Here is a 26,577-nt window from a genome sequence, read left to right on the forward strand (position 1 = left end):
CAGGCTCAAGAGGAAAATCCTGGAGGGAAATGGCCTTTTTTTGCAGCTCACGCTTGTCAAGCGCCGCGTCCGCACTCTGCGGCCTTGGCCCGTCGCCGGCAATGCTGACGCAGGCTGCCCTTCCTCTCAACAAGACAACATCCACTTCATCTGGCATCCCAAACAAATCCTCTCCGCCGCCGCAGCCCCCACCGCCCCCCTCCGTGACTGTGTGATTAGTCACAAGCCACACGGTGGCATCACTTTGAGGTGTTTGATTCAAGGTCAACCGTTAGTGTTGTGATTCCTCTGTCTCGGCCTGGTGTTTCATTTGTCGCGCAGGTTTAGTTTGCCAGCGAGACGTGTGTTTTCCTTCCTTGGCCTTTCTGCTTTGCGGTAGGTGCCTAAATAAAGCCAAGAAGATCTGACTTGAGGTGCTGCAAGGAGATCTCTATCCCCAAGTAATGAAAGTGCGAGCTGGCCAATATCTGGCTGGGGAAAACAGGATGTTGAAGACATGCATGTACATGTGCTCTCATGCTGCTTTGCACTTAATGCGAACGGAACAAAGAGAACAGTGTCGGCTTTTGCCCCGATTGATTCAGATCTGTCATGTTTTACGGGAGCCAAGAGTAAAGATCCTCTTTGCCACGGTTGCAGGCTGATGGAACCTTGAGATATCCACCAATTCAAGGCCGCCACAGCTGACCAGCCATCTCAGCATTTCCCCTGTCGCGCGTCTTTACCTCGGTAACAGCTACTCCAACAAGTCGTAAATTGGACAAGCGGTGCCCCAGCCCCACCTTGATCACCATCAGTCTGCAGGGACGGAGGACAAGGGCAGGAAGTCGTAAAAGCGGCGAGGGTGGTCAGGGTGCATGCGCTCGTAAACCAGAGGCGTTGAATATGAGCCACGAGTGGCGTCCTGGGAGAGGAGCTCATCCTTGCTGATGAACTGCGTCTGATGGATTTCCTCCCCGCCGCCGTGATGTGGGTCACGGTGGCCGGGAGGTGGGGGTTGGGTCTTCAAACGGCGTTGCCACGTGGGGAGTTTAGGCAGGACCCAAACGCAGACAAAACTGTGGGTGTGGAAAACAGAAATACTACTTATTTCAAAGAAAAAAGAAAAAGAACCTGAAACAAAGGTGTCCTTAAGGGGTTGAAAATAACAAACACATCTAAAACAGGAGGCTTAAACTGATAATTGAAACAGAACCAAAGGAGACAACAGATCTGGACTTGACAACGAGACACAGGTGAAAATCATGAGGCAACAAAAAAGTGGGAAAACAGAAATAGGAAACAAGACTATCAAAATAAAACAGGAAACACTAAAATAACAGGCCAAGACTGGCGTCCCGCATCATCCAAGTCAAACAGAGGAAATGCTACCAAATACTCACTAATTCAACTGGGGTGTTTGGATGACATTACAGTATATCTTCATATTGCTAGAGTGATAAGGTGTTAATGGCAGTTCTGTGTTTTCTGAGCAAGTGGATGACACTGTGGACTCTGTTTTTGATTAAACCTTCACCATAGGGGCACTGAAAGTCTTTCGCCGCTGGTGAACTCCAGGGCCGATACGTGTATTGAAAGCTATCAACAGAGCCTCCTTTGACGTGTGGTGATGGGATGAAATCTCAATTTTTGGGTGAAGTATCCCTTTGCAGGTCGTAAATACGCTTTTTCTCAATAAAGCAGTGATTGGTTTCAAAAGCGATCTCATTATGTTTTGATGGGATTTTTTTTCCTTTTCATTTTTAAATCAGAATCTTGTCTCATAAATGTTTACTACTTTACTGGATGGACAAACCCAGAAACATGGGGGTTCATTTTCTTCTGCAAATAAGAATCAATTATAGTCTGACCTGGGGGATAAACAGCACCTGGATCTGTAGAACCTGGCTTCATGAAGAAAAAGGTTTTTTCCCACACATAATTCAGTTTGCCGGGAAACTGCTGCGGTTTTTGTTTCTTTTTTCCCCTCTGAAAGGGAAAGCATTTTGTCATTACAGAAAGAGTGTGAGAACAAGTCGCTTTAAGGGTTGACTTAGCATGCATCTTCCTCTCTGGGCTCCTCTCAGCCCTGCTGTTGTAGGAATCAAGGGCTGGCGCGCCGCCTCGGGTTTGCACAGCGCTGCGCGTGCATTGTTTGGTCACGTAGTGGCTTGTAAGCGGGAACAGCGTGCGACAATATGGTTTGTCCTGTAACGTACCGTTGGCCTCTTGCTGTGAAAGGAAGGCTTTCTCTTCTACCTCGCTCCCACTCCTCTCTTCTCTCTCCTCACTCCTCCCCCTCTCACTTCCCTCCTCTCTGTTGGCGCCGTGCGAGGGTGAACGTGGGCGGCTGCACAGTGCATAGCAGCAGCGCTCTGTTGAATGTAAACTAGAAATGAGGACTAAAAGAAAGATGGAGAAGGAGCGCTACAACAGCCATGAAAAACACTGAGCAGGTCTTTGGAATAAAGCTTTTTCTTTTTTGGTTGTGCAGCAGCTGGGCCTACGGTTTAGTAATCATTCATTTTTTTTGTTGCATAAGACCCCCCCGCCCCCCTGCACCCCTCCGCCCCCACCTCAGTATTAGAAAAAAATGGTTACTGGTGAGACTTCTGATTGGAAGGAAAAGTCTGCGCGCTGAACTCCTGGGAAATCTTTTTTTTTCCTCTTTTCTTTTTCTCCCACTCTGTCATTGCTTTTTTCTCACAGCTTCACTGGGAGTTGTGGGGGAATGAGCTGTGTGCATCCAGTAATGCCTTGCTCTCTGTGCTGCCCCCACCACGCCAGCACACTGTCCCTCCTGCTGCGGTACGTGCAGCGAGGGGCCGTGACGAGCGTGACACTGATGAGCGCCGCGTCAGCCCCCAGCAGCGTTTGTGCGCCCGCCTTGCAGTGTGTGTGTGTGTGTGTGTGTGTGTGTGTGTGTGTGTGTGTGTGTGCGCGCACTCGTGTGTGTCACCCCTCACGCCTCCCTCACTTCCCTTTTGACAGAACCTTGGCATTGATGAAGGCAACAGCAGCTGGGCCCAACTGAATGGTAATTGTCTGCTTTTCCCTTTTCCTCCTTGGCGAATAGGCATTTTTTTTTTCTTTTTTCTTTTTTTTTCCCCAGCAAGCGAGAGGAGGAAACGATATAGGGTGGTCAGATGGCATCGCAGCATCCAAACTGGGGAGAGTCGAGGCTGCCATGACTTGCCGGCTGACTGTGACTGTGCAAGAAAAAAAAACAAAAAAAACCTGAATGAAATGAAAGGATTTCTAAGCAAAAAAGCCTTTTTATTTTAAAGGATTCTCTGATGCAAAGGCCAGTTGCCACTTCACACACTTTTATTCATACGCTGTCTGCAGTCTGTTGGCTGAATCTTTTAGCTCTCTAGTCGTCGAAATTAGTCGTAAATCACACACCATTGCTTGATTCCAGCGTTACTTAACAGGTGTGTTGCACAAGAGGACGGCCTCCTGAAATCCTCTCCGTTGTGTAACCGCAATTACGACGCTCGCTGATGTCTTTACTTTGTGATGTTGCATCGATTTGCGGTCGCCAGGTTTGCCGTGTTCCGTTGTGGCTTCGTTAAAGGTGAAGTTTGCAATATTTGGAGATTTTTAGATGAAACGGCAACATCACGTGGCTACATTTTAGATAGCAGCTCTCCCCCTCTCACCCTCCCTCTCCCGAACTTGTCAGCGAACTACGGTGCCCTACGCACACAAACGTGGATACCACGTCCACCTTCTTCATTGGTTTATTTGAGGACGCAAGCATTCACCATAATACAGAACGCACTGTCAGGATTGTCCAAACCAGGCTTCCTTAGAAATATAGCGGTGCAAGATGGCAGCTAAGTGGGCGCAAGACTGTTGCTCATTGTACATTCTAATGTATATAGATAAGAACCGTTCTCTGGGGAGGAAAGCCAAATTACTTCTATTGTAAAGTGAGTATACACTTTTATTAATGTGTTAATGGACACCATATTCAGCTTTTACCAATGTAACAATTGTAAATCAGACCAGATTTTACGAACTGGACCTTTAATGCGCTTTATTGGAAGTGTTCGCTGGATTATTCTCATCCGTTGCAGCAATTTGAAGACGCTCTCAGTCGCGTTTTCTCAAAGCGAGTGGCCTAGTTTGTGCAGACGGAGGAGTGCGCTGGGTCTGCTGTAGTTTTTGTCATCCCTTTCTTTCCCTCCCTCGTCACGTTTAAACGCGGATCCTTTATTTCTCCATTCATTTTTTTTTTTGTTGCCTGCAAGGTTGAGAGCTGGAGCATCAGGTTGGACCGGGCAACCGTGGAGATGAATTCCTTCACGGACGAATGAATGAGGTTGCGAGTGACATGCAAAAACAAAATTTGTCTTGACACTCAAACAGGCGGCAGGGCTCTGGGGTTGCCTAGGCAACTGGTTGCTGGTGCAATGGACGGGCAAGTGGGCACCGAGTCAACAGGGGTTTGTGGGCCGAGGACGGAGGCAGGCGATGGGAGCACGCCGCGCACGGCCCAGCCATCGCTGTTGACCCTCGTCCGATTGGCTGGAGACGAAGCTAGACGTTTTTTGTTTTTGTTTTTTTGCTGACGAACCTTTTGGTTAAAATGCGGCAAATGGACAAATTAGCTGGAGGAGGCAGATTTGTTCACCCCGGTGCTGGTTGCGCTTTATAGATTTGTTTGGTGTTTTGTAAATTCGATGCGCTGGAGGGTCTGCGGTCTCGCATTCAGGTCCGATCGTCGGAGGATGCCGCCAGCTGAAAGCTACCCTGCAATTAGTGTGGGAACAGACACGCACCGGTCCTGGATGAGGAAGCTCTGCCTATGTTTGTTTGCTTTTAGAAAAACATCTGCTTTTCAGTGGAGTCTACATGTGAAAGAGATTTTTTCCATTTGCTGCTCCTCGCTGCACCGTTTCTATTTTTACATCTTTTTAATGCTTAATTACTCCACACCCACATATTGCTTTTGAAAATAACTATTCCAATGTTTTAAACACATTTTTTTTTTTCATGATCCAAAAACACTCTGGACCTCCAGGAAACAACAGCCTCCTGCAATAATGCTTTAGCTTCCTGTTAAGATCAGTGCTTTGCGGAAAGAACAGCTGACCTGCGGTGCTGTCACTTCACTCACCTGGTAGAGGAAGCAGTGAGTTATCGATGCCCTGTGTGATGTCACAATGGGCACCTAGGACGGAACTGCTAGCTGTTGTAGTGCAGGCAAATGAAGTGAAGGCTGGACTTAGGGTTGCCACCCGTCCCGTTTTTCCCAGAATTGTTCTCTTTTTTCACCAGGACACAATTTGTCCCATTTTTTAGGGAAAATGACAAAACCTCATTTGATTTCCGTCTGTGGTCTAGATAGGGTTGCCAACCCTCCCGTTAAATACGCGATTGTCCCGTATTTGGCAACTAAAAAAACCCCCAAGATGTCCCGGATTTGAAACTCTAGGAGGTGGCAACCCTAGCTGGACTGGAGTTCACTGACAAGCTAGGGACCACTGATGAGGTTGTCCATCTCGCCGCAGTCAGGTCAAGTGTGTGTCTGTTGCATTCAGCCTCATCATCATTTTTAAAGGGACTTTTTTCTTGTATTTCTTTCATTTAAATGTTGAACTATTGGCTCACACCACAATCTTTGGCGCTCGCTGCTCGCCTCCTTCATGTTGGGATTGATGTACAAAATTCAAGCTGCGTTTTTCTTCCCTGGTACCATAAAGCCTTGTAATCCTCTGTTGTGCAGCACCTGCTTAACAGCCAATTATTTCCATAAATTTATAGTCCCCCCCCCTCCCTACCTCTACCCCCCCCACCCCCCCGCCCACATTGTTCAGTCACCTCAGCCATTTTGTTGTTGCTTTGAGCGAGCGAGTGGCTGACTGAAGGTAAGAGATTCCATTGAGGATGCTGCGGAGTGCGTGGGCCACTACCCCACTGATGAGCTTCTTATGTAATGTTCGTCTCTCTCTCTCTCTCTCTCTCTCTCGCTCTCTCACTCTCTCTTGGTGCTTGCTAGTAGCAACAGTGTCTGCAGCAAAGCGGAGCTGCAGCTTTTTTCTCCTTTGTGGCAATTTTTTTTCATGCGATATCTGATGAAATATGAAAATCGGAAAGAAATTTACAAGACGCAACATATTTTACATCCTCGCGTCTGTTTCATGTACTGTGAGAAACATCAGAGAGACCACAATTGCTGAGCGCTATACAGTGAATATTTTCATATAAATCAACAGCCTATATCACCAGAAAAGCTTCTTTTTTTTCTTCTGAATTTCAGATGAAACTAAAATGGGCAGATAAATGATTGATATTGTCCCCTTAAATGGGAAATTCATGTGGTATTGTTTTATGCTGCAACAGTGACCCCTAGTGGTGATTTGCTATCTCTCTCTCTCCCTCCCTCCCTGACACAAACACACACACACACACACACACATACACACACACACACACACACCCTAGGAAAGCCTCCCTTTTCACCTCTGGTGTGCAGCTGTCAGAGGAACAAAGGGGGTGCACCTTGTCAAATTGATGCAAGACTAAAACGGAGGCTCGGCACCAAATGATATTACCCATATACACCAGTGGGAGGCCTTGTGCAAAAAATAGAGGGTGTCTGTTCTGTTGTGCACGTCTCTGCGCAGTACGTGGGCTGATCTCATGCCGGGACTTAAATAGACCTCTTCCGTTCATTCTAGTGAGGGCTGTGCTTTGGTTGTTGGCCAGAACTATACAATATATATGTTAATGCTCTGCAGTTTTTCTCCCAAGACTCTAAACCAGTGCCATGTTTTTGTTGTTATCCATGAATCAGTAAGACCTCCAAATGGCCACTCCTATCACCTTATTTGTACCATGTAGGGGCCTATGAAACAATATTTCTCACTATTTTTCCCTTTAAGAGTAATTTTAACATATTTGAGTGAGTGAGTGAGTGAATGCAGTGCAGCGTTTTCCTTTGTTTTATTCATGTTGCCTTTAAACAGTATGTCATCTTGGAACACATGTTCTCATTGAGCACTATCTTGATGTCACCTGATACTTGAGTTGTTTGGAAAGTCCTTGGCTTTGTAGTCTGGGGAAAATGATGACTATTGCAGTATTTCTTCTTCTTGCCAGACAGCTGCTTTAACAAGTTTACTTTGGACATGGTTTGTTGTTAAGTGACGCGTGGTTGGTCCAGGAATAGAGGTCTAGTCAGGTCATTGTCACTTCTGTGATAATTGCATTAAAAATGCACTGTGTTTTACAGGCCAGTGCTGCAATGTTGTTTTTTTTTCACAAAGTAAAAACATATATTTGTGTTCCGTGTTATGTAAGTAAGTCCTTGTAAATGTCACACAATGGGCCTCTAGATAAGTATGTCCCCACCCCCTCACCCCCACTCTACGCTGGTATCGTGCTAAAAGATGACTGCAGAAGTTGTTGCTCGAAAGAGCTTTGAATTTGCCTTGAGCCATCAGCAAATGACATGTTTGCTCACAGAGATGTGGGGTGACAGAATCTCAGAACAAAAACAGAAGCATTAATCCAGCATCCATTGACTTCCCTGGATGGCGTAAAAGTATATTTACTTTGGTTTTATTATGAAAAAAATTCTGATTGCTGTGGACAGCGGTTCCATGTTTTTGAACCACACATCACTGACTGAGCAGCTCCGAAGGTCTTCACTACTTTTTATAGTAGTGGCGTTTTCTTTAATGAGCTGTCCAAGTTGCTAAAGCCATGCGTTTACCATGATGTCTGTAAATTGAAATCCATTAGACTATTGCATAATTGCTGGATTTTTGTTATGTTATTATGTGTGTGTGTGTGTGTGTGTGTGTGTGTGTGTGTGTGTGTGTGTGTGTGTGTGTGTGTGGTGGGGGGTGTTCAAGTGCCATTTGTCTTGAAAAGGGAGGAGGTTTGCTCTAATGTAATGTTTTTGAAAGTTGCTGGTCACCACATTGTCCAGCTTCTTGGTCTTCTGAAAAGGATTTTGATGGTTCACACCCTCAATGGTTCGTGCAGTTTTTCCAACCTCCCTGATTCCCTCAGTTTGTATCTATTTTGGTTGTTTACAAGTGGCACAGTTACAACATTTGTCTAAATGCTCGACGGGCTAGATGTTGCTACCTGAGTCATGAGTGGAATCAGCAGGCATTTCAACAGAACAAAGGTAACAGCGGTGGAAACTCTTTACATGTGAAGAGGCTAATTAGTGGTACTTCTCCCACATCCTTTTATTATTAGGACAGAACTTTTGAAAAGCCGAGCTTTTACGGCTTCACTCTAACTGCATGATGCAGTGACAGTCGCCTCTAATTGATGTGATTTATGATATTCATGCTGTAAAAAAAGAGGAGAAAGATCTCTGCAAATTCTGTTGGATCCTTGGTTTTGCTCATAAACTTAAAAGAATTGAGTGACAAATGTGCCTTCAACTCAATACAATTTGAACTAGAAACGCAGGGATAGGGTTATTTCTTCTTTTTTTTATATACTTTATCTTTTTGTATAACATTTCTGCCTCTCATGATGTTAATATCCGATGCCTTTGAGCACAATTTTGGACTCAATTTTGACTCTATCTGATCGGCTCTGTTGCGATATACCAGGCCATGGCGTTGGACCTTGAAATGATCACTCACTCTGGCGCTACATTGGACAGGCTTTGTCTCCCACCTTGTAATAACCAGAAACCTGCAGGTCTTATGATGGTGGTGGCAGATTAAAGCAGTGCTGTCAAGTGAATACACGCAAGTTCGCTTCCTGGGAAGCAGCAATATCCGCCACGTAGTTTCTGTCATCAACTTGCAGCAGATGTTTAGTTGCTTTCCAAAACAAAATCTGGCTTTTTTTATTTGCTTTCTGGGAGCTGAATGGTCTTTTTTGGTGTGTGTGTGTGTGTGTGTGTGTGTGTGTGTGTGTGTGTGTGTGTGTGTGTGTGTGTGTGTGTGTGTGTGTGGGTGTGTGGGTGGGGGGGGGGTGGAGGTGCCTTCGCTGCACCACTGACATGCAGCACAAAAGGGCGGAAGTGGCTCATTCTCAAACAGGCTTTGGGAAAACCTCAGTGTTGGTTAGTATACCAACAATATGACCGTTTTCGCAAATTAATGATGAGCTTTTGCGGCGCCTCCTTTCCTCTCGTCTCCTCTGTGCAGTTTCATAACGTCTCTCTCCAGGGAACAGCAGTCTGGTTTACCTCTAAACAAAAACAGCGCTTGTTTTAACATTTAGGGTCGATGGCAACGTAACGTCTGCCATCTTGCAGCGGCCACCACAATGAGGCGTGAAACTGACACTGCTACGCCGATGTCATTGGTATGCAGCAGCATTAGCAGCAGCAGCAGCAGACTCACTGCAGGTTCAGGCAGATTGGTCGAAAAATGACAGCAAGCCACCCAAACCATTAGATTTTAACCGCCCCCCAACACCGACCTTGAATGCGTCACTCTGTCGGGTGAAACCAGGCCAGCGTTTGGTTTCATGGTATCATCATTTTTTTTGCACCTCGCTGTAACTTTCCGCCATCGGCTGCACTTCCACGCAGGTTTCTCACTCGCTCGCAGGCGCTTTTGCACGTCTCATCCGCCAGCCTTCCAGAAATAGTGCTCTGCAGCGGGGAGCTTCTCCAACAGGCGGGATAACAAAGTGACCTCAGCGTCTATGGCTCCTATGGAGGTGCCCGAGTAAAAATAGCCCAATTCCTCTGTCAGCTCCTCCACGTCGCTGCAGACGAGGCTTCCCCTGGATTTCATTAATCTCCCAGTGTCTGCGGTGATTTTGTCACGCGGCGAGGTTACGTAAGAGCGAATCACATTATGGAATCGCATCTCTCCCCAGAAGATGTGGGCGCGGGAGCCGGAATACCCTCGCGATTTGTTCCCCCTCCCCCCGCATAATAGAAGTTATTTGTACCGTTACAGTTAAAGAACAGGTCTCCTTCTCTCCCGGGGATGCAGCTGATGCAGCGCCGAGTGAGTCGTGGGAGGGTGGAGGGTCTGTGGGTGGATGGGATCAAGTTAAAGAGATGGAGGAGGGGGAGGAGGTGGAGGAGGATGAGGAGATCGCATTCTTTTGTCATATCTGCGGTGAAGAAACGCTTCCCACTTGCCTGACTAGCGGCGCAACGTTCTCGGCTCATTAGGCGGCTCATTCCACTTTGGATTAGACAAGGGAGATGGGACGAGCATGAACGACAGGACTGCGTGCGTGCACGCGCGCAACTGTTGTGCACCAACACAATCAACCTCAGTGTCGCGGGAGAGGGAGCGATGGAGAGATGGAGGGATGGAGGGAGGTGAGGGAGGGAGGGAGAGAGGGAGGGAATCAATTGCCAGAGAGAGTGAAAAAAGTCCAGCATGGATTGGAGGTGTAGGAGGTTATGACACTTCAGATTTCAATGAGGCAGCGATTTTGAATAATAATAATAATGCGCGGCGCACACGCAGCACAATCTCGCTGTTGGAAGTGCGATAAAAGCGGGCCGGAGCTTCGAGTATTCCTCTCTCCTCATTAAATGCCCATTTGTTGCAATTTAGATGCACTTTTCCTCGCCGCCAGCAGTTGGCCGCGGGTGAAAAGGTGCAAAATGTGTCACGCAACAAGTGCGACGAGGCAGGCCTCGACGCTCAGCAACTTTCCTCGCAGCCCCGGTCGCGGCGATGTTGGCCACCACTGCCTGAACTGGGCGTTCTGGGCGACTCTCAGGAGTCCAAGCAGTTGTTACATAAATCTCTCCGGTGCAGCCGCTTTGTGCTTCCATTAAATCGAGCAGATTCCGGCGCTTCCCGAAGGGAGAGTGGCCGCTTTTGTCTCATAAAGATTGTCTGTCGGCGGCCGACGGGAGCCGACCTTCAGGCTGGATGGATGCGAGTCTGAGCCAGTTTATCTCCAGAGCTCTTACATAAAAAATGAAGGCGCGGAGGGAAATCGTTTCATCTGGATCTCAGCTGCAATTTAGTCTCTCCCTTCTTCCCTGCGCTGGTGAATGCAGAGTGCCCACATGTTGCCGCTTTGAATGCAGATATTTTTTCGTTCTTTTTTAGCCTTCAGGATGAAACTGCCCCCCGCAGTTACTCTCTAGACGCTTTCTTTTTTTTTTTTTTTTAAATGTGACCTTGCTTGATTACAAGGCAGAATTTCCAAGGCTGGATTTGATAAGCATTCCGTTTCAACATCCTTCATTTGCCGAGGGAATCAGAGTGAGTCGCTGAAACTGCTTAGGCAGCACACTGCAGTCCCTCCTGTGGAGAGACGCATCTTTGATATCGGGTGAGGATGGGGGAAAGCATCCCTGAGCTTGTTTTTCTGTACAATAGTGATGCTTGTGACTTCTGCCACCATTTTTCGTTTCAGTCATCGTCAGCAATTGTTTGACATTAAAACCTCCTCCTACCAGCAGGGCCGTGTTTGACGCCTTTTGGCCGCCGTTGCCCGGTTTCCTCGTGTCCAGTTTGATCCGGCTGAGCCGCTCAGGCTTCCCTCGGCCTGCTGTCCGTGCCCACACTCGTGCTGGATAGGAGCGGCAAGCACGATCAAAAGCTCTCTCCTCTGATTTCCGCCGACAAGCACGTGATGATACGCAACGACGTCACCGGCGCAGTGTTATGTAACTGCCTCGCTCCCACTCCACCACCAGGACTGTCAGGGAACGCCACCAATTAGGATTGGGATGTTGGTCTCCGGCCCCCTTCGGCCTCAGCGTCGCCGTCCTTCAGTGTAGACTGAGCTGGAACTAAGTCCCTCTGCGTGGCTGGTATTCTGCCCGCTGACGGTGTGTTAGCTCTCACTGACCTTTGAAAAGGTTTATGAATATTTGAAGTTATTCAATTTCATGGTTAGGGCTCCTTCTTTTCACAGCGTCAGAGAGATGAAAACTCACCACCTGGAGAATCTGCAGCTGCCAATGTGGTTCTTTTGATGCTTAGATATTGAAAGTGAATTGTTTTTTTTTTATTTTTATTTTTTTTACCTGAAGCGCTGGCCTCTGGCCTTTTATGCCCCTCCACTGTCCTTGCACTGAGGTAATTTTTCCATTACCAAGTTCACTGGAGAAAAAAAGAGGAAAAGGAAACCAGTCAAAAGCTACCTTGACGGCTACGGATTTGAGGTTATCATCAGTCACGAGCCAAAGCTGAAGGTCAAGTGCATAAAGGATTTGAAGACATGATCTTTGGCTTTCAGCCACTGGAACATCACAAGCAAACAAATAATTGTTTTGTTTGACAGTTTGTAACCCCTTTTTTTTTTTTAGAAAACATGCCGTTCCGTCCGATGCGGCGGCAAAAACAGCGGTACACTTGCCCATGTACTTCTCATGAGAAATTGCTGCATTTGTATTGGCTGTTTTGTAGGTTTTCTATATTTTGCTTCTTCTTGGACTCCACGTTAGAAGTGGGAGTGGCTCACCTCGCAGTGGTGATCATATCTCCTGTCAACGGCAACATTGTGAGCTCTAAAAATAGTGATGTTACCCGTGACATCAAAGCTGGTACCAGAAAGATATGAGGTCAAGCTAACAATAACATTAAAAATAACATTGACATTGTTTACAATATGCATTCTTACCATCAGATGGTGCTAATTCATACACACTTGCCCTGTAAGTTAAGGCCATTACCTGGCGAAACATTATTGCACAGCTGTTTTTCAATGAGCCATTGAATTTATTGGAAGGACGCTGATTCATTGCAGCACATTTGGCAAGGCAGTCAGCAGCTACTCCGTACAGTACGTGTGCATGTTATTAGCGCCGGGGCACAGGGCACTGGTACGAATGACTGTGCTGCGCTTGACTCTGTTGTAAAATAGCTTCTTTTTTTTGGGTCCCAGTTCTGTAACGAAGCTCCCAGCTTATTGTCTCAGCGTGCATGGGTGGCACAGGAACAGAGACAAAAGGCGTGGGAAATTATACAGGAGCTTGTGCCCAAATGTGTCGCTATTCTTGGCCCCCTGTTTGAGAGCAGCGCGAAGAGGAAAGGGAGGAAAAAAAAAAACCTTGAAAGGAAAAGAGGACTTAGGCGAGGCAGGGAATAATGAGTGGGTTTAGCCTTTTATAGGAAATTCAGCAGAATGGTGATATTGCATGCATGGACTCTATGGAGAGAACTCCCGGTGACTCGCGAGAGGAAACCATTGAGTGTTTTCATGTCTTCGGTCTGCTGCTGTTGTGACAGGCACTTCCATTTATTTGAGCAACAGCGGGATTGCTGCAACGGGATGACGTCGCATCCGCGGAGGTAGCTGAAGGCCAGATGGCGTCGGACGCAGTGCACGTTAACAACGGCGCGCAGGAAATTGAAGGCAGGATGTTGCTTTGCCAAGAGAAAATCTTGAAGGTTGGCGAAGTCAGCAGAATGCAAAAAGACTTTCAACGCTCCCGGCCATAAAGCCTGCGCTTTCACCGTAGCTTTTCTTTTTTTGCCGAACGCCTCTCAGCTCTTTGAGTGTGCGGCAGGGCGGCTCTGCCTCCCCTCGTCGTGAACTCAAGTAGATGCTCATTGAATTTTGATTATTGGGTGAACCACGTCTCCCCCCGCGGGACGAGGCCTTTCTCCGACCTTCTTAACACCCGGCCCGTTGTCAGCATCATTAGTGGTTATTTTCAGTGAATTGATCCCCTCCCTTAAGGAAAAAAAAAATCTGGCGTACCTAATCCGTGCTCCCCGATGATCTCCCAGGATGTGCCTCTTTTGTTCTTGCGCAATGGAGCGGGAAAGCGGTCCTCCCACGTTCCAAGAGGACGGATTAGGGGATGTAATGCTGCCGCATCAAAGCAATTGCATAAAAACTGAATTTGCTTGCGCAAGTTTTGAAAGATGACAGCAGAAGTGAGTGGGGGTTTGCCAACGAATGTGTGTAGAGGAGAAGGAAGAGGAGGCGGAGGAGGAGGAGGACTGGGAGCCACCAGCCCACACAAACCTGCCTCTGAAAAACTGTTCGTCTCTCTCCCTGCAGCTTCCTCCCACGTCCCCTCACTGGTCATTTTGTCGTCTTCTGCATTCCGGTGTGTGAGAATTCTCCACCTGTGGAGCCACACCGTGACCTTTCTTCTTTTTCCCTTTTCTTCTTCTTCCCCCATTCAGCCGTTGCACCCGGAATGACTTGCCCTCGCACGTCAGGCGAGTGTTAGCGCTGAGACCAGCAGCCTGGTTGTGATATTTGAGGCAATCGATTGTCTTTTTTTGGGGGGGGAAGAAAGGCGAGATTTGCCACCTCTCCTTCTTCCCTTACATTTTGCAGGTGCAGGCTCCGAAATGCTCGACACTTGTGTATAATTTATCAAAAGAAACGCGAGCATCGGCGGTAAACATCTTTAATTATTACAAAGGGGGAGCCTCGAGCTGCTCAACCGGCTCCATGAACCCGTGCACATCCAGTCTCTTCCCTCCCCATTCAATCCAGTCCCGCATCCTTTGTCCCTGCCTCGTCTCTCACGCAGGCTGCACAAGAACACAAAAGCAAAAAAAACGCACGCACCTCTCTTTAAGACACAAATTTCAGAGACAGAGGCGTCTGGAATTTCTTTCTTTTTTTTCATTCCCCCCCTCCCCCGGCCACCTCCTCCCACAGACGTCCTCGAACCTATCATTTTCTCCGCAGTGGAGCAGGAGCAGCGGTGACGTGCGCTCGTCGCTGGTGCAGCTGAATTTTAAAGAGGCTTGACGCCCACGCTGAATACCACTACTGCAAGCGTAATTATCATAAAGTTTCCTTGCCGTCTGCGGGCTCTCTGTCTCTGTGCACGATCCCCCTGACTTCAGTTCAGCAGTAATTCAGTGTGGAGGCAGCGTCGTCGTCTGTTGAATGCGCTGTGCGTTGGAAACGGCCAGGGCTCTGTCTAAACACTGGGCGTGGGGACCATGCATAGGCATTATCCCCCCCCTCTGTTTGTTTTTCATGTGCACTGCAACAAATGCACAGACTTCTTCTTGTCGCAACCAAACTGCAAGCCTGTTTACAATATACCCCCGGTAAGCAGATGCTAATCTGTTGAGGCGCAGCCGCCTTGTTTCATGAAAAGGGCCGCGGCAGTCACATGTGCAAGCTCCCTGTAATCACGCCACGCGGCCTCGCTGCATTTTTGCTGATTGACGGACCAGTTTGTTTGCTTCTTCTGACGCCGAGACTCAACTGGTCACGCCCAAGGAAGTAGTAGCGTTCCAGGGGGACTTCCTTTTTAACAGCCTATACTTATGCAACAAATGTACGAATAAGGTCGCAGTCAAAGGTGTAAAAAGAAGGTCTCCAAACTGATTCACAAGAAAGTAGTGTTTGTTACTGTTGCTGTCAACACATGCTCCGCCATGCTGCGGCCAGTATATCAGACCTTTGGACACATATTTAAAATCATCTTCTTTAAAAAGAAGCCCCTTTCTTTTTTTTTCAAAGCGTAGTTTTCTTAACAGAAATTAAGCTTTGTGTCAATTATTGCTATTAGCTAAAAACTAGTAGAAAGAAACTACTACTTTTATGGACACAATTTAGATATGTTCTGTAATTTATTTTAATGCTACATTTTAAACCTCTTCTTAACTGCTCACAACCTTTATGACACCAACTGGCAAGAAGCTTAACACTGAAGTTTTTCTCTATCCTTATACCTAGATGTGGTTATTGCATTATTTTATCACTGTCCACTGTTTATGCCTTTGTTCTCATAAACATGTATAAAATGCCTATACAGTGAACCACAAGCCCTTTGACCAATCTGCATTCTTCCACGTGTTCACCTCAGCGTGTCCAAATAGTTCACCATAGTTTGCATTGGAAAAGCTCACGGCTGAATAAATGGAGTGTTTGTAGCCAGCTTAAGTGGAAATTAAATAAGAAATGATGACCCCAGAAGTCGTCTGTGCTTTCAGCATCATGGGTTTGAAGACGGCGTCGGTTAACAAGTCATGGTCGTTTGCTGTGTGTGCTCACTCTGTGGGGTCTAATTCACGGATTGCCTTGAATAATTTTCTCTACTTATTCCAGAGGCTCCCCGCTTGATGTGTTCTTGTCAGCATGGTATTAATACGCTTTAAAAAAGAAAATTGAAGACCCAGTGTGTAGGATTTTGTAGCGTCTGATATGAGACAGCTGGGGCCCTCACAAGTGTAGTGTTGCTTCATGTAAATATGAAGAAAATATGAATTTATCTTACTAAAAACAGATTTTTAAATAGAAAAGAAATCCATTAAACACCAACATGTCCCTTTAAATGTCTCACACTGGGCCTTTAAACACCGAGTTGAGTCATTGCATTAAGCTTTGACTCTGATCTGTCATGCAAAGCTCCCAGCAAACGGCTTTAATTTTCACTGATGGCCCGGCTCCTTTTAAAAAATCCTGCACAATGACACATGTTGGTGGTGCTGTTGTGCACGTGCAAATGAGGTCAGTGGCACCTGGCTGTCACAAAATGTAAAAAGGCAGGACCGCTGTCTGACCGCCTCCTATCCTAAGACTCATTCTCTTCCCCCTTTGCACGCCACAAAGCTGTTCTTTATATGCTGCTCCCGCAAACTGCCGCGAAACGGCTTTGCCTGCCTGCTCGGCTGTCTTCCTCTCGCTGACTCATGTTCTAAACGCGACAAGGGGTTAGTAAGCTTTACTCATATAGCCGGGATGCGTCAGACTCGGCGCTAGACAACCCCGGTGTTTGTCGCCCATAGTGTCTGTGCCCTTATATAATACAGCAGGGCTGCCGGTCTGTTATGACGGCTCCTCAGATGTGTCAGTCCTGCGTGATGAGCTTTTAAAAAGGTGACACAGCTCTTGAAATTGCGCATTGCACAGTGCTATGATATATATTATAAATATATGATATTTCTCTGGGATGGTGTCAAAACTCAGAATCTGTTTTTCTTTTTCCAAAATGCAAACTTTAAATTACTTTCCTTAGTGGTGTGAGTGGTTACCTCGGGATGCAGTAATCATGTTGCTCCAAATGAATGACCCAAAACTCTAATTGAATTCAACAAGGATGGAGCGCTTCATCAGGTGCGGTGACCTGCTCTGAATGGAATCACCTCCACCTATGTCTAGATTGGGACATTTTCAATATCAGAATTCTTTCAGATGATGCACATGAGAAGGTATTTACTCACTGACTCTTGTGACGGCGGTGACAAGACGTTTTTTTTCCATTACCACAGAAGTGACAGGGACAAAGTCGGGTCTGAGCCATGTTGGCAAAACAACAGCAGTGCGATCATATTTTTCAACAGTGACGCACCCAGATAAACAGATAACACAAACGCACGCACACGCATAGTATGACATCTGGCCGCAGTCTGCCACATGTGTACTCGCACATAGAAAGGGGAGGAGGAGGAGGGTGACTTGGGAACCTCAAAACGTGCTAATCCAGTTTTTCTGAAACACCCTCCCCGCTGCCTTCAGGATACTGTTACAGCGCAGTTGAAAACCTCTAGTTGTGGGACAGGAGACGCACACAAGCAGCTCTGTCACTTCAGCTAGCGCTGTGAATTCTCGGGAATCATCCCCCAGGGCCCCGATTTCCGCTGGACCGAACAGCATCAAAGGCAACTGGACAGTGGATTAACTTTAATCCCAGGATGGTTTCTCAGGTAGGACCCTGTTCACAAACACCTGCAATTGGAGTTTCCAGTAGGAAGCAGCTCTAAGAGGACCGTGACACACAGCCTCCCCAAGCTGTTTCTCCTTGGCCATCCAGCAACCAGGGTGTCGGCTGGTAACCACATTATCAGGCCTGAATGGAAGGCACATCACGAGCACAGCAGGATGCAGTCCGCGTGCACAAAAAAAGGCTTTCAACGGACAAAAGTGAACTGGCTCTCACACGCTAGAGCTAAGAAGTGAGCTGAGGTTGTGATTTTCTCCCACAAAGAAGAAAAGGAAGTAGAGCAGAATGAAAACACTGCTAGCAGTTCGGACTAAAACATAATTTCTTTTTTAACAAAAAGTTTTGTCGGTGGATGTTTTGTTCATCGCACCATGTTGCTGTGCTTTGGGAGTCGTCGACGAGCTGGAAACCAGCACACCCAGTGGGATGAGGGAGACCTGTTGCTTGATGATGAGTCTCAGATGATCCCCAACCCCTACTTCCTGGACACAGGTAAAAGAACCCGGCACAGCAAGCTACGGTTGAGTAACACAAAACCCTTTATCTTCACCTCCGTTATTTGGGATAAAACCCTGGTTCTGTGAGTTTGTGTGGCTCCTCTGTGTGCTGAAAAGGAAGATGACAACTCAAGATGGGCAAAGTAGACGCGGCGTCTACTTTGCCCATCTTGCTATTCAACAGCAAGAATAGCTGTTGCTATCAGCTGGCGTACATGGTATGAAATGGCAGAGAATTTCACTTGTTCAGGCTGCAGTTAGTGTTGTTTTGAAACATTTTTTTCCCTTTCTGTCCCCCAGGAAAATAAAAATCGCAACAGCTTCGATTTGAGAGCCTGAGGGCATTTTCTTTAGATAAACAAAGCACAATGGAAGCACAATGCAGCTGTGATGTTTCAGCTGCATCTTTCAGCATTGCAGTTAAACCAAAGTAACACAGCTCCATTTTATTATATTTATTATCATGACATTATCTTGCTCCTTCCTGCCAGACTTTGAGAGAAGTTAAAATGTTATGTATCATCATGTATTGATGTTTTTTTTTTTTTTTTTTTAAAGATATACCAAAAATTGCAAAAGTTACAATTTCAATTCTGATAATAATTCTTGTGACACTATGATAATATCATTTACTTATTTGATCTCTTTAGAAATTAATATACTGGGATGTAAGATGTCCCAGATACTGCACATGTTGTTTACAAATGAAAAAGATTATGTTACTGTAAGTGTAATGGTGAAATTTGTTTCTTCTTCATGTTTAAACACAGAATACATTCTGACATTTTTGCTCCAGGTTTTGATGCCCTTGAAATCTTAGAATTTCATTCCTAATATAACTTATTATCAACAACTTTTTCCTTTCTTATTTCATGCAGTTCATATTCAGTCATATTCAAATGGTCTGCATGTTCAGCAAAGATTTCCCGCCCTCACCACAGGGGGGCAGTGTTCCAATTCTAGGTACACAGTAACCACAGTGCTGCAGAGCCCAGCAGGCAAAAAATGGCATGACTTCGATAATGGTTGTAAACTCTATGAATGTGTGTTTGATGGCCGTGTCTCAGGCTCACTAATGCATGACGTGGCACCTTCACCTCAGAAGAGACAAAATAGAGCAGTAAAATGTGAAAGGCCGTTTGCTCCATTAGGCTAATGCTCTTTCACAGTATGTGGGCTGGCGTGGGAACCAGTGTAGGGTCTAGCTGTGTCTCTCTGCATCTTGGAGGAAAAAGGAAGCATTTTTGTCTGTCAGAGATGCCTGGTTGTGCCTCTGTAACCTAAATATACAATATTTCCCTGCCCAGTTCTGGAAAAGTTGTGGGTCACTGGACTGGATAAAAGTGCTGCTGTACTGTTGTGAACCGCTCTTCGTTCTTTGGCCTTAGTCAGAAGATCATAAAGTGTGCAGTCGTGCTGTAATCTTCAAACTGTTAACACACCGCTGTGACATACAGCCCTTTCTCCCATTCTGGCCCTCTGAGTCTCTTTGGTGTGCAAGGGGCTCTTGAGAAATCAGGAGGGCGTGTTTAATGCCTTTGGGATCCACTCCTTGTTTTCCATGTGTCCCAGGGGTGGGAAGGCAGCTGAAAGTTCAGGCAGAGACTCACTCCACTCATGCTCTGCATGGCAAGAGCTCAGAGATTAAGGGGTTTGTCTGCACCACCAGCAACAAGGATTGCTCACAGTTCACAACTTGCCAAAGAAGAACGATGATTCACTTTTTGTTTTGTTCTCTCTCTTTTTTTAAATGGAGACTTTTGCAGCCGTCGCGGATGTGACTTTAGGGTGAAAGGAAAAAGGTGGATAACACGTTTTGCTTTTGTTCATCTGGCTTTGCAGTGAAAGCAAAGTTTTGGAGAGAAAGCAGCAACGGTTTGACTGCGGAATTAAAGGAACCGGTGGATGCAGGTGGCAGCAAGGCTTGCTTCTCACTCGTTTGAAGTCCTTTCCCATGTCAAAGGTGAAGGATTATGCCTGGCACAGGAATTTGGACTTCACTTGGAGGACTTTATTAGCTGAATCTTCACAACTCCTGGACACAATGTGACCACTGGCTCGTGTGGCATGTCGGCACGGAAGCAGGAATAACGATGCGTGCGTGAATCGCTCTGAGCGGGTTGCAATGCTTTTCCTCAGCAGTGGGACTGTGGACGGGAGCCCGAGGAGCACAGCAGTTGGCCTTCAGAATCAGGGGAAAACAGTCTATCACATCTCTGTAGTCTTAAAAGAAAACCAAGAAGATGCACTCTCGCCAGAACTGGAAATGGGCCTGGTCCCTCACACCCTGGTGGAAAAGTGCCAGCCAGCAGCAGAGGTCATGAGTGTTGTGCCAATGGAGAAGAGCCCCAGGCAGGGCCGAACCCGGCTCGAGTTCGACAGGTGGCCTTCCCAGGCCGGCGCAGGTAGAGGAGAAGAGAGAAGAGATGAGGAGGAGTCTGAGGAGGTGGAGGGAAAAATGAAGACAGACAGGTTTTGGACTCAGCCCTCTAAGAAGTCAGGTAACTACCCGCCGCAAGAAAGAAACGTGGCAGAGGCAGCAGCCGCTCAGAGAGACAGCCGGGCACAGCGCACCCAGGGCTCATCATTGCGTGCTGTCACTTTCCACACCAAAGGGCTCATCCATGGGGAACCTGGGCCTGGTGCGGGACACAGCTCACTGTCTCGCGCTGTGCTGCGAAGGCCGCGACACAATGAAACCCGGCTGGCGAGGAACACGTTGAGCATGTATGGCGACGCAGTCAAGCAGGGAAGAGATTCTGCAGAGGATCCGGAGACCCGGCTGCGGAGGCCACGGAGCGTATGTATGCTGGCAGGGCCCGGACCGGTCCAGTTGGAGTCTCGTAACCACTGTGTCTTCCGGAGGGCAGGGGTTTTAGAAAATGAGCAGCAGTACAGAAGCAGGAAGGCTGAGTTGAGGGCTGTGGATGGACTCAGCCCTGCTCAGCGGCCCTCGGTCCCAGGAGAGGTGACTCCCAGGCTCCACCAGAGGAGCTGCAAACCACGGCCTGTCAGCATGACCGTACTGGAGCTGATGAAGAAGGCTTCTGACGACGAGATGGACAGCCAGAGGAGCTGCAGTCAGACGGCCAGCGATGGAGGCTTTCTTAGAGGGGGTTTCCGTTGGAAGTTTTTCAGCAAAGTACCTCAAGAGAAAAACAGAGACAAGGAATGGGACAGGGATGTCAAATCTTCTTCCAAAGTCAACAAGACTGATGCTCCAAAAGGTACCTTCAGCTCTTTGAGAAGGAGCCTAAGTCTTAGAATCAGGAGGACGCGGCCCAAGGAGAAGGTCAATTTAGGGTTTGAAGCTGGATCACAGGAGCACTTTCAGACCAACAGTGTATCTGAAGAGGCGACTATGCCTCCGCGGCCTTTTTCCTACCTCACAGGGAAAATGCTTCCAACTCCCAGTGAGCAGACTGAGGATGGTGGGGTACAGTACATCCAGTATCAGAGTAAGGGGAAAATCAAGGTCATGGAGGTCCCCCTCTGCCCAACAAAACTCTCTTCTAAACCAGCACAGGAAGAGCAAAGCATATGGCAGCTCATAGCAAACCGCTTTAGGAGGAAAGAGCCGCCTGTTATTGGCAAATGTGAAACCCAGCTGTCCCAGAGTAAAGACACTGGCCAACATCCCCTCACTGGGAATAATAAGTCACAGCCTGTCACCATAGATACTCTGGCAGCCGCTGGCTCCAAAAAAGGTCAAGGTAAGATGTGCGGCACTGCTGAATTTATTTATTCTCCTCTATCGCCTGTTCATTGCCCTTTCTACTGTTCGCAAAAGCCCTAGAGAACAAGAGAAACACTCAAGGTTTCAGGGGGAGCAAATGAAAAACACATGGGGAAGTTATGAGTTTGAATGGTTTTCAAAAAAATGTCTGTTCTTTCTTTTTTTGGGGGGGCACGGCAGTGTTATTCAAGTGTGCATGTAAGCAGCTCACCTGACAAGTAAGGTTAATTAAAAGGTGTCAACTGTAACCTAAAATGACGGCAGCGGGATTATACATTCAATGACATGGTTTACAATGGCATCACTGCCACAGGACTGTCCTGGTTTTACCCAGACACAGGACGTGAAGACTCGGTAATGCTGTCTGTTGGCCTCGCAGTGGCAATGCTTAAAGCGCGAGCATTAAAGCCATTAGTGGCTGTAATGGGGGTGTGTTTGGCAGCCTATCTGGGCTAAATTAAGAGAGCTTACAAGCTGAGATGATGAGAGGAGACGACGACTTAACCGTTGTTACCAAAAGGTTAACTCTGACGCTGGCATGTTTGTCCAGTTGCGTGGAAGTGAAGGCAGAAAGCGTTTTTTTTAATTACCTGAATTAATAGCGTGGAATTCTAGCTTGGCTAAAATGTTTTGCATGTCAGGCTCCACACTCCTTCACCGATGTTGCCTTGCACTTATTGATTCTTGCATAACCAACCTGCGCAATGGCAAAAACGCGTACTTTATGCCTCTCATGCAAGCGTAATGCCCATAATGGGCCCTTGGGTCAACATTGTCAAGCTACCGGTCTGTTTGTATTCTCAGATGACACGTTGCCAAGGATACCCGTTCCCCGCGGGGGAAGTTTCACGTGGCGCTTAGCATGTTTTCAACTGCAATCAGTCAGTCAGTCATTAGGAATGTAGGTGCGCCGTTCAGCACGAGTAAACAAATGTGTTCGTGGCTGTGGGTGGGACTCTGGCTGCCTGTTGCTACCTGCCTAAGTGTTTGCCACTAAATTAAATCCTGAAAGTTGAAGCCCAGCCCCACACTAAACATACACACACAAACACACTTGTCAAGGGTTTCCTGGTGTCAAACCCTGAGCTTTTCAGTGTGTTGGCGAAGGGGTATAGGGGGCTTTTTAAGGTGTGCAAATGACGCTCCCCGCTCCCCCCACCTGTGCTTTAAACAAAGCGGCGTTGTGCCTGTGGAGGCATGAGTGATCAGTGAACCATGCACTGAGATGGGAGCTCTCGCTCTGTGGGTATTTAGGCTGGAGGAGGGGTGGCTGGTCCGGATGTGTTCATCGATGCATGCTGCTCGTGTCGGCTGAATTATTTGGAATATTTCACGAGATGAGAATCGGGTGACAATTTGGAAGGAAAAATTCCCTGCCAGTGTGCAATTTGCTTTCTTCATGCTCACGTAAAATTTATTAAAGATGATGAAGTGATGAGTTGGAGACATTTTCTACTGCCTTAGGGCTCTTGCAACGGTGACAGTGTTGGGAATGTGGTTATAAACCATCTGCCTACCCTGAAATACCCACATTGACGCTTAAAAACGTGTGCGCCCATTCCGCCTCTACCTCCGGAGTTGAGAGATCAGCAAAGGAATGATGACAGACGATGACCCTGACTTTGCCCTCTAAACTGCTGCAAGAAAATTGAAAACATCGGAGTGATTCTGTCTGAGAACTGGCAAGGGAGAACCTGTTAGCAACATATTTGAGAGTCTGCCACAGCCTACTGGGTTTGGGTACATTTTGTTCCGGAATTTGTTCTGGTTGAAAATCATCCTGCTGTCTGAGTGAGGGGCTAATGTTTTCCTCACATGAAGTGAGAGGTGAGCCTCATCCCTGCATTTAGCTCATTGTAATTGCCAACATGTGTGCAAACAGACCATTCGGTCGTATCTGAAGCTGGTGGTTGTGAATGCCTGTGTTATTACTAAAGCTTTTAAGGGGTTCTGGAGGTTTGGGGTCAGGTGATCCATCTATCCATCTATCTATCACAGCAATGACAATGCAGCTCTTTCTGAAGCGTTGTTCCCTCATGCGAGTTAATGTATGCTAAATCTGACACATTCCTTGCTTAACTCTTACCAAAATGAGTGATGAATACGTGAACATTTTGTAAACCTGTGGTTCTCCCTCAGCCAGCCTGTCCAATTACTTTTGAGGAACTTGTTTGATACCATGCAGTCGATACAATTCCTTAAAAACTTAATGTCAGAGAAGCCACTCAATGCAAAACAATATTCACCTTTTCCCCGAGTTGAATGTGTTTGTCACTTTGAAAGGAAAGAGGACATCAGTGTTTGCAGGTATAGAAAATTAGATGTCAGAGTTTTTGACAGGGTTCCAGTGCGTCAGTGGCTGCAGACGAGGAAGAGGATGTCCTGGGACACCACTTGATTCCAGGACCATTTCAAGACAGACAAAAAAATGTCAGACAAAGAATGTTGTTTGGAATTTGAGAGCAGAAACGAAAAGGGCCCAGAAATACTAATTGCTTGCTAAATTCTCTCTCTGTAATTTATGGCAGTGGGAAACCATGGTTTAAAAGTAGGAGTTGGAGTGGAAATTTAGACCTCAGAGTTGTGCTCTTTCATTTTGAAAAACCACTGCTCATAAAAATGCATGCAAACATACACGTACACGTACAACACACACACATGCACGCACACACACATGTGCACTTGCTTGCACACACACTCACACACACCCACACCACCATGACCACCACCATACATGCAGAGTTGCTCCCATCGCATTTTCTATTCCCTGTGAAATAGAATAAGCAGGAGGGGGATGATTGTGCTTCACTGGCCTCAAACTGTGCGATCAGTTTGATCTGAGTGGACATGACCAGTGAAGTGAAAAACCTAACAAACAAGCTGGCTGCACAGTTTTCCCCTCATGGAGACAAAGACACTGGTGTCCCCTCAAAAAGCACAACAAACAGCGGGGCTTTTCTATTTCCATTGGCATTCTGGGACACCACTGTCAAGTAGGGACGTTCGCCTTTTCAAGAATGACGTTCGCAGAGCACATGAATTTAATTTCGACCCCCCACCTTTTTTTTAGCACAATACTATCATGGTTCTGGAGTATGTTTTCCAAGGACAGCAAAACTCCAAGCAGCATAATAATTTGTAATTGTTTTGAAACCCGTTTTGAAATTTGTAGTTGGTGTCATTTTCATTGGTGCAATTTGTTTTTAAAATGTGCTTGTGCTTGAGCTTGTGCCATTCCATTTCTACTGTTCACCAGGACGTGCACATTTTCATACTACAGTGCCGGTGACAACATAATAAAATGTTCCGCAAGAGGGATAGATCAAGGTTAATAGGAGTACAAGATGAGATACAAAGCTAATATCCAAAGCATTTGAAATAAACAAATTACATGTTTCACATGGTTGCAAACCGGTGTTTGGCTGCTGTTTATTTCTTCATCCATTAATGATTTCCAAATGTTGTTTTCTGGAACATCTCCCATGTGTTGTTTTTCTTGGTTTCGTTGATGTTCGCTGATGTGTTCTTTTTTGTTTGTTTGTTTTTTTTTTTAAATCATTTGCAATTATGCTTTGAAATTACCCTGTACAGCAGCTGGATTGTTCAAATTGCAGCTCTGAAATATTGCTTGTCCATCTAGCCAAATTCCAATGGAGAGCTTTTTCTGTGGGGTTTAGGATTTGTCTTGGATTCGTTCCATGATCAGTCAGCTGCCGAGCGGCTGAATTGAGCAACTCTCTAAAAAGTAGTTGCGATGAGCTGTAAACAACAGAACAGCTGCGTATTGATGCGTGTGGAAACAAATACGCAGAACACTAAAAGCTGGTTGATATGTTTCCCCCTACTGGCTTTGGTACGAGGTTATTCAAACGCTGTGGCTAGCTAGCCAAAGGGCCGGTGGCTGATGGTGCGATAATAACAAACCTTGCTGGGTCTGGTTGATGAAAAGAAAATTTGCCAAATCATCTTCCAGGTGTTGCCTCCCCTTAAAGTTTTTTTTATTTATTTATTTATTTTTTACTAGGATACGTGAGTTTGATAGGATGTAAGAATCGTTCCATCCGTTTTGCAAATCATCCAGTAAAATGCAAGAAATGGTTCTAAACAGTGTCTATAAACAACGAGATAAGACAATCTAAACGGAGCAGCGCGGGTTTATTCGGCATAGTAGCGCCCTCAGGTCCCTGCGCTGAGAAGCCCACATCAGATACTTTGCCTTTGCTCGTGTTCCAACACGTCCAACCTGCACTGAGTGGTCTCTGCGTGAGGTGTGCTGTTTGAAGACCGCTAGCTCCGCTCCACACAAAGCCCAATGAAAGGGCCCTTCTGTGGTAACCCTTCTCCCCTTCTCACACGAGTGAGACATCCAGATCATCACAGGCTTCGTTTCGTAGACGGTCACATTTTTTTTTGGGGGGGGGGGGTTGCTATATATAGAATTGTGGATGAAGACAATTTTGCTTTGTTGTGTGCTCAGCTGGGTCTTGCACTCTCTTGGCATAAATTGTGGGGATAAAACAAACGTGTGTCTTGCTGTGGCAGTGGTTACCCTAATGTTCATGCTGTCAGTCTACTCATTTTGGAATCTCCTCAGGCACAAAGGGAAACCACCATTGCTGCAATGAACGAGCTATCTGCAACGATCGCTGCCGGTTTTCTGACTTGCACCTTGCTGTGGTTTGGATGTGTGGAGGAAGTGCATGGGGGTGCTGGTGGTTCACCTGATCTTCCACACCTTGTTGACTGGAGACACGGAGTCTACGCGGCCCAATTAGTGATGGTATCTGCTTCTTCGG

General features: G+C 46.6%; 1 protein-coding gene across 6 annotated transcripts in view; it reads left to right on the forward strand.

The window, feature by feature from the left end:
- The window catches only part of agap3 (ArfGAP with GTPase domain, ankyrin repeat and PH domain 3), a 115,983-nt gene that overhangs the window by 21,758 nt on the left and 67,648 nt on the right, over window positions 1–26,577 (forward strand). The window contains exon 1 of one of the 6 annotated variants that reach the window (XM_076021578.1): window positions 17,350–18,040. The exons of 1 other annotated variant lie outside the window; for it this stretch is intronic. In XM_076021578.1, coding sequence (XP_075877693.1) covers window positions 17,920–18,040 — 121 coding nt within the window. In that variant the 5' untranslated portion in view covers window positions 17,350–17,919. Of the gene's footprint in view, window positions 1–17,349; window positions 18,041–19,423; window positions 21,759–26,577 lie in introns of those variants that run through there. 4 more of the 6 variants (XM_076021581.1, XM_076021579.1, XM_076021582.1 and 1 more) reach the window with 4 other exon arrangements.

The sequence above is a fragment of the Nelusetta ayraudi genome, unplaced genomic scaffold, assembly GCF_046127955.1.
Source record: "Nelusetta ayraudi isolate G7.1 ecotype Tasmania unplaced genomic scaffold, CSIRO-AGI_Nayr_v1 ptg000011l, whole genome shotgun sequence".
In the NCBI taxonomy this organism is placed as follows: domain Eukaryota; kingdom Metazoa; phylum Chordata; class Actinopteri; order Tetraodontiformes; family Monacanthidae; genus Nelusetta; species Nelusetta ayraudi.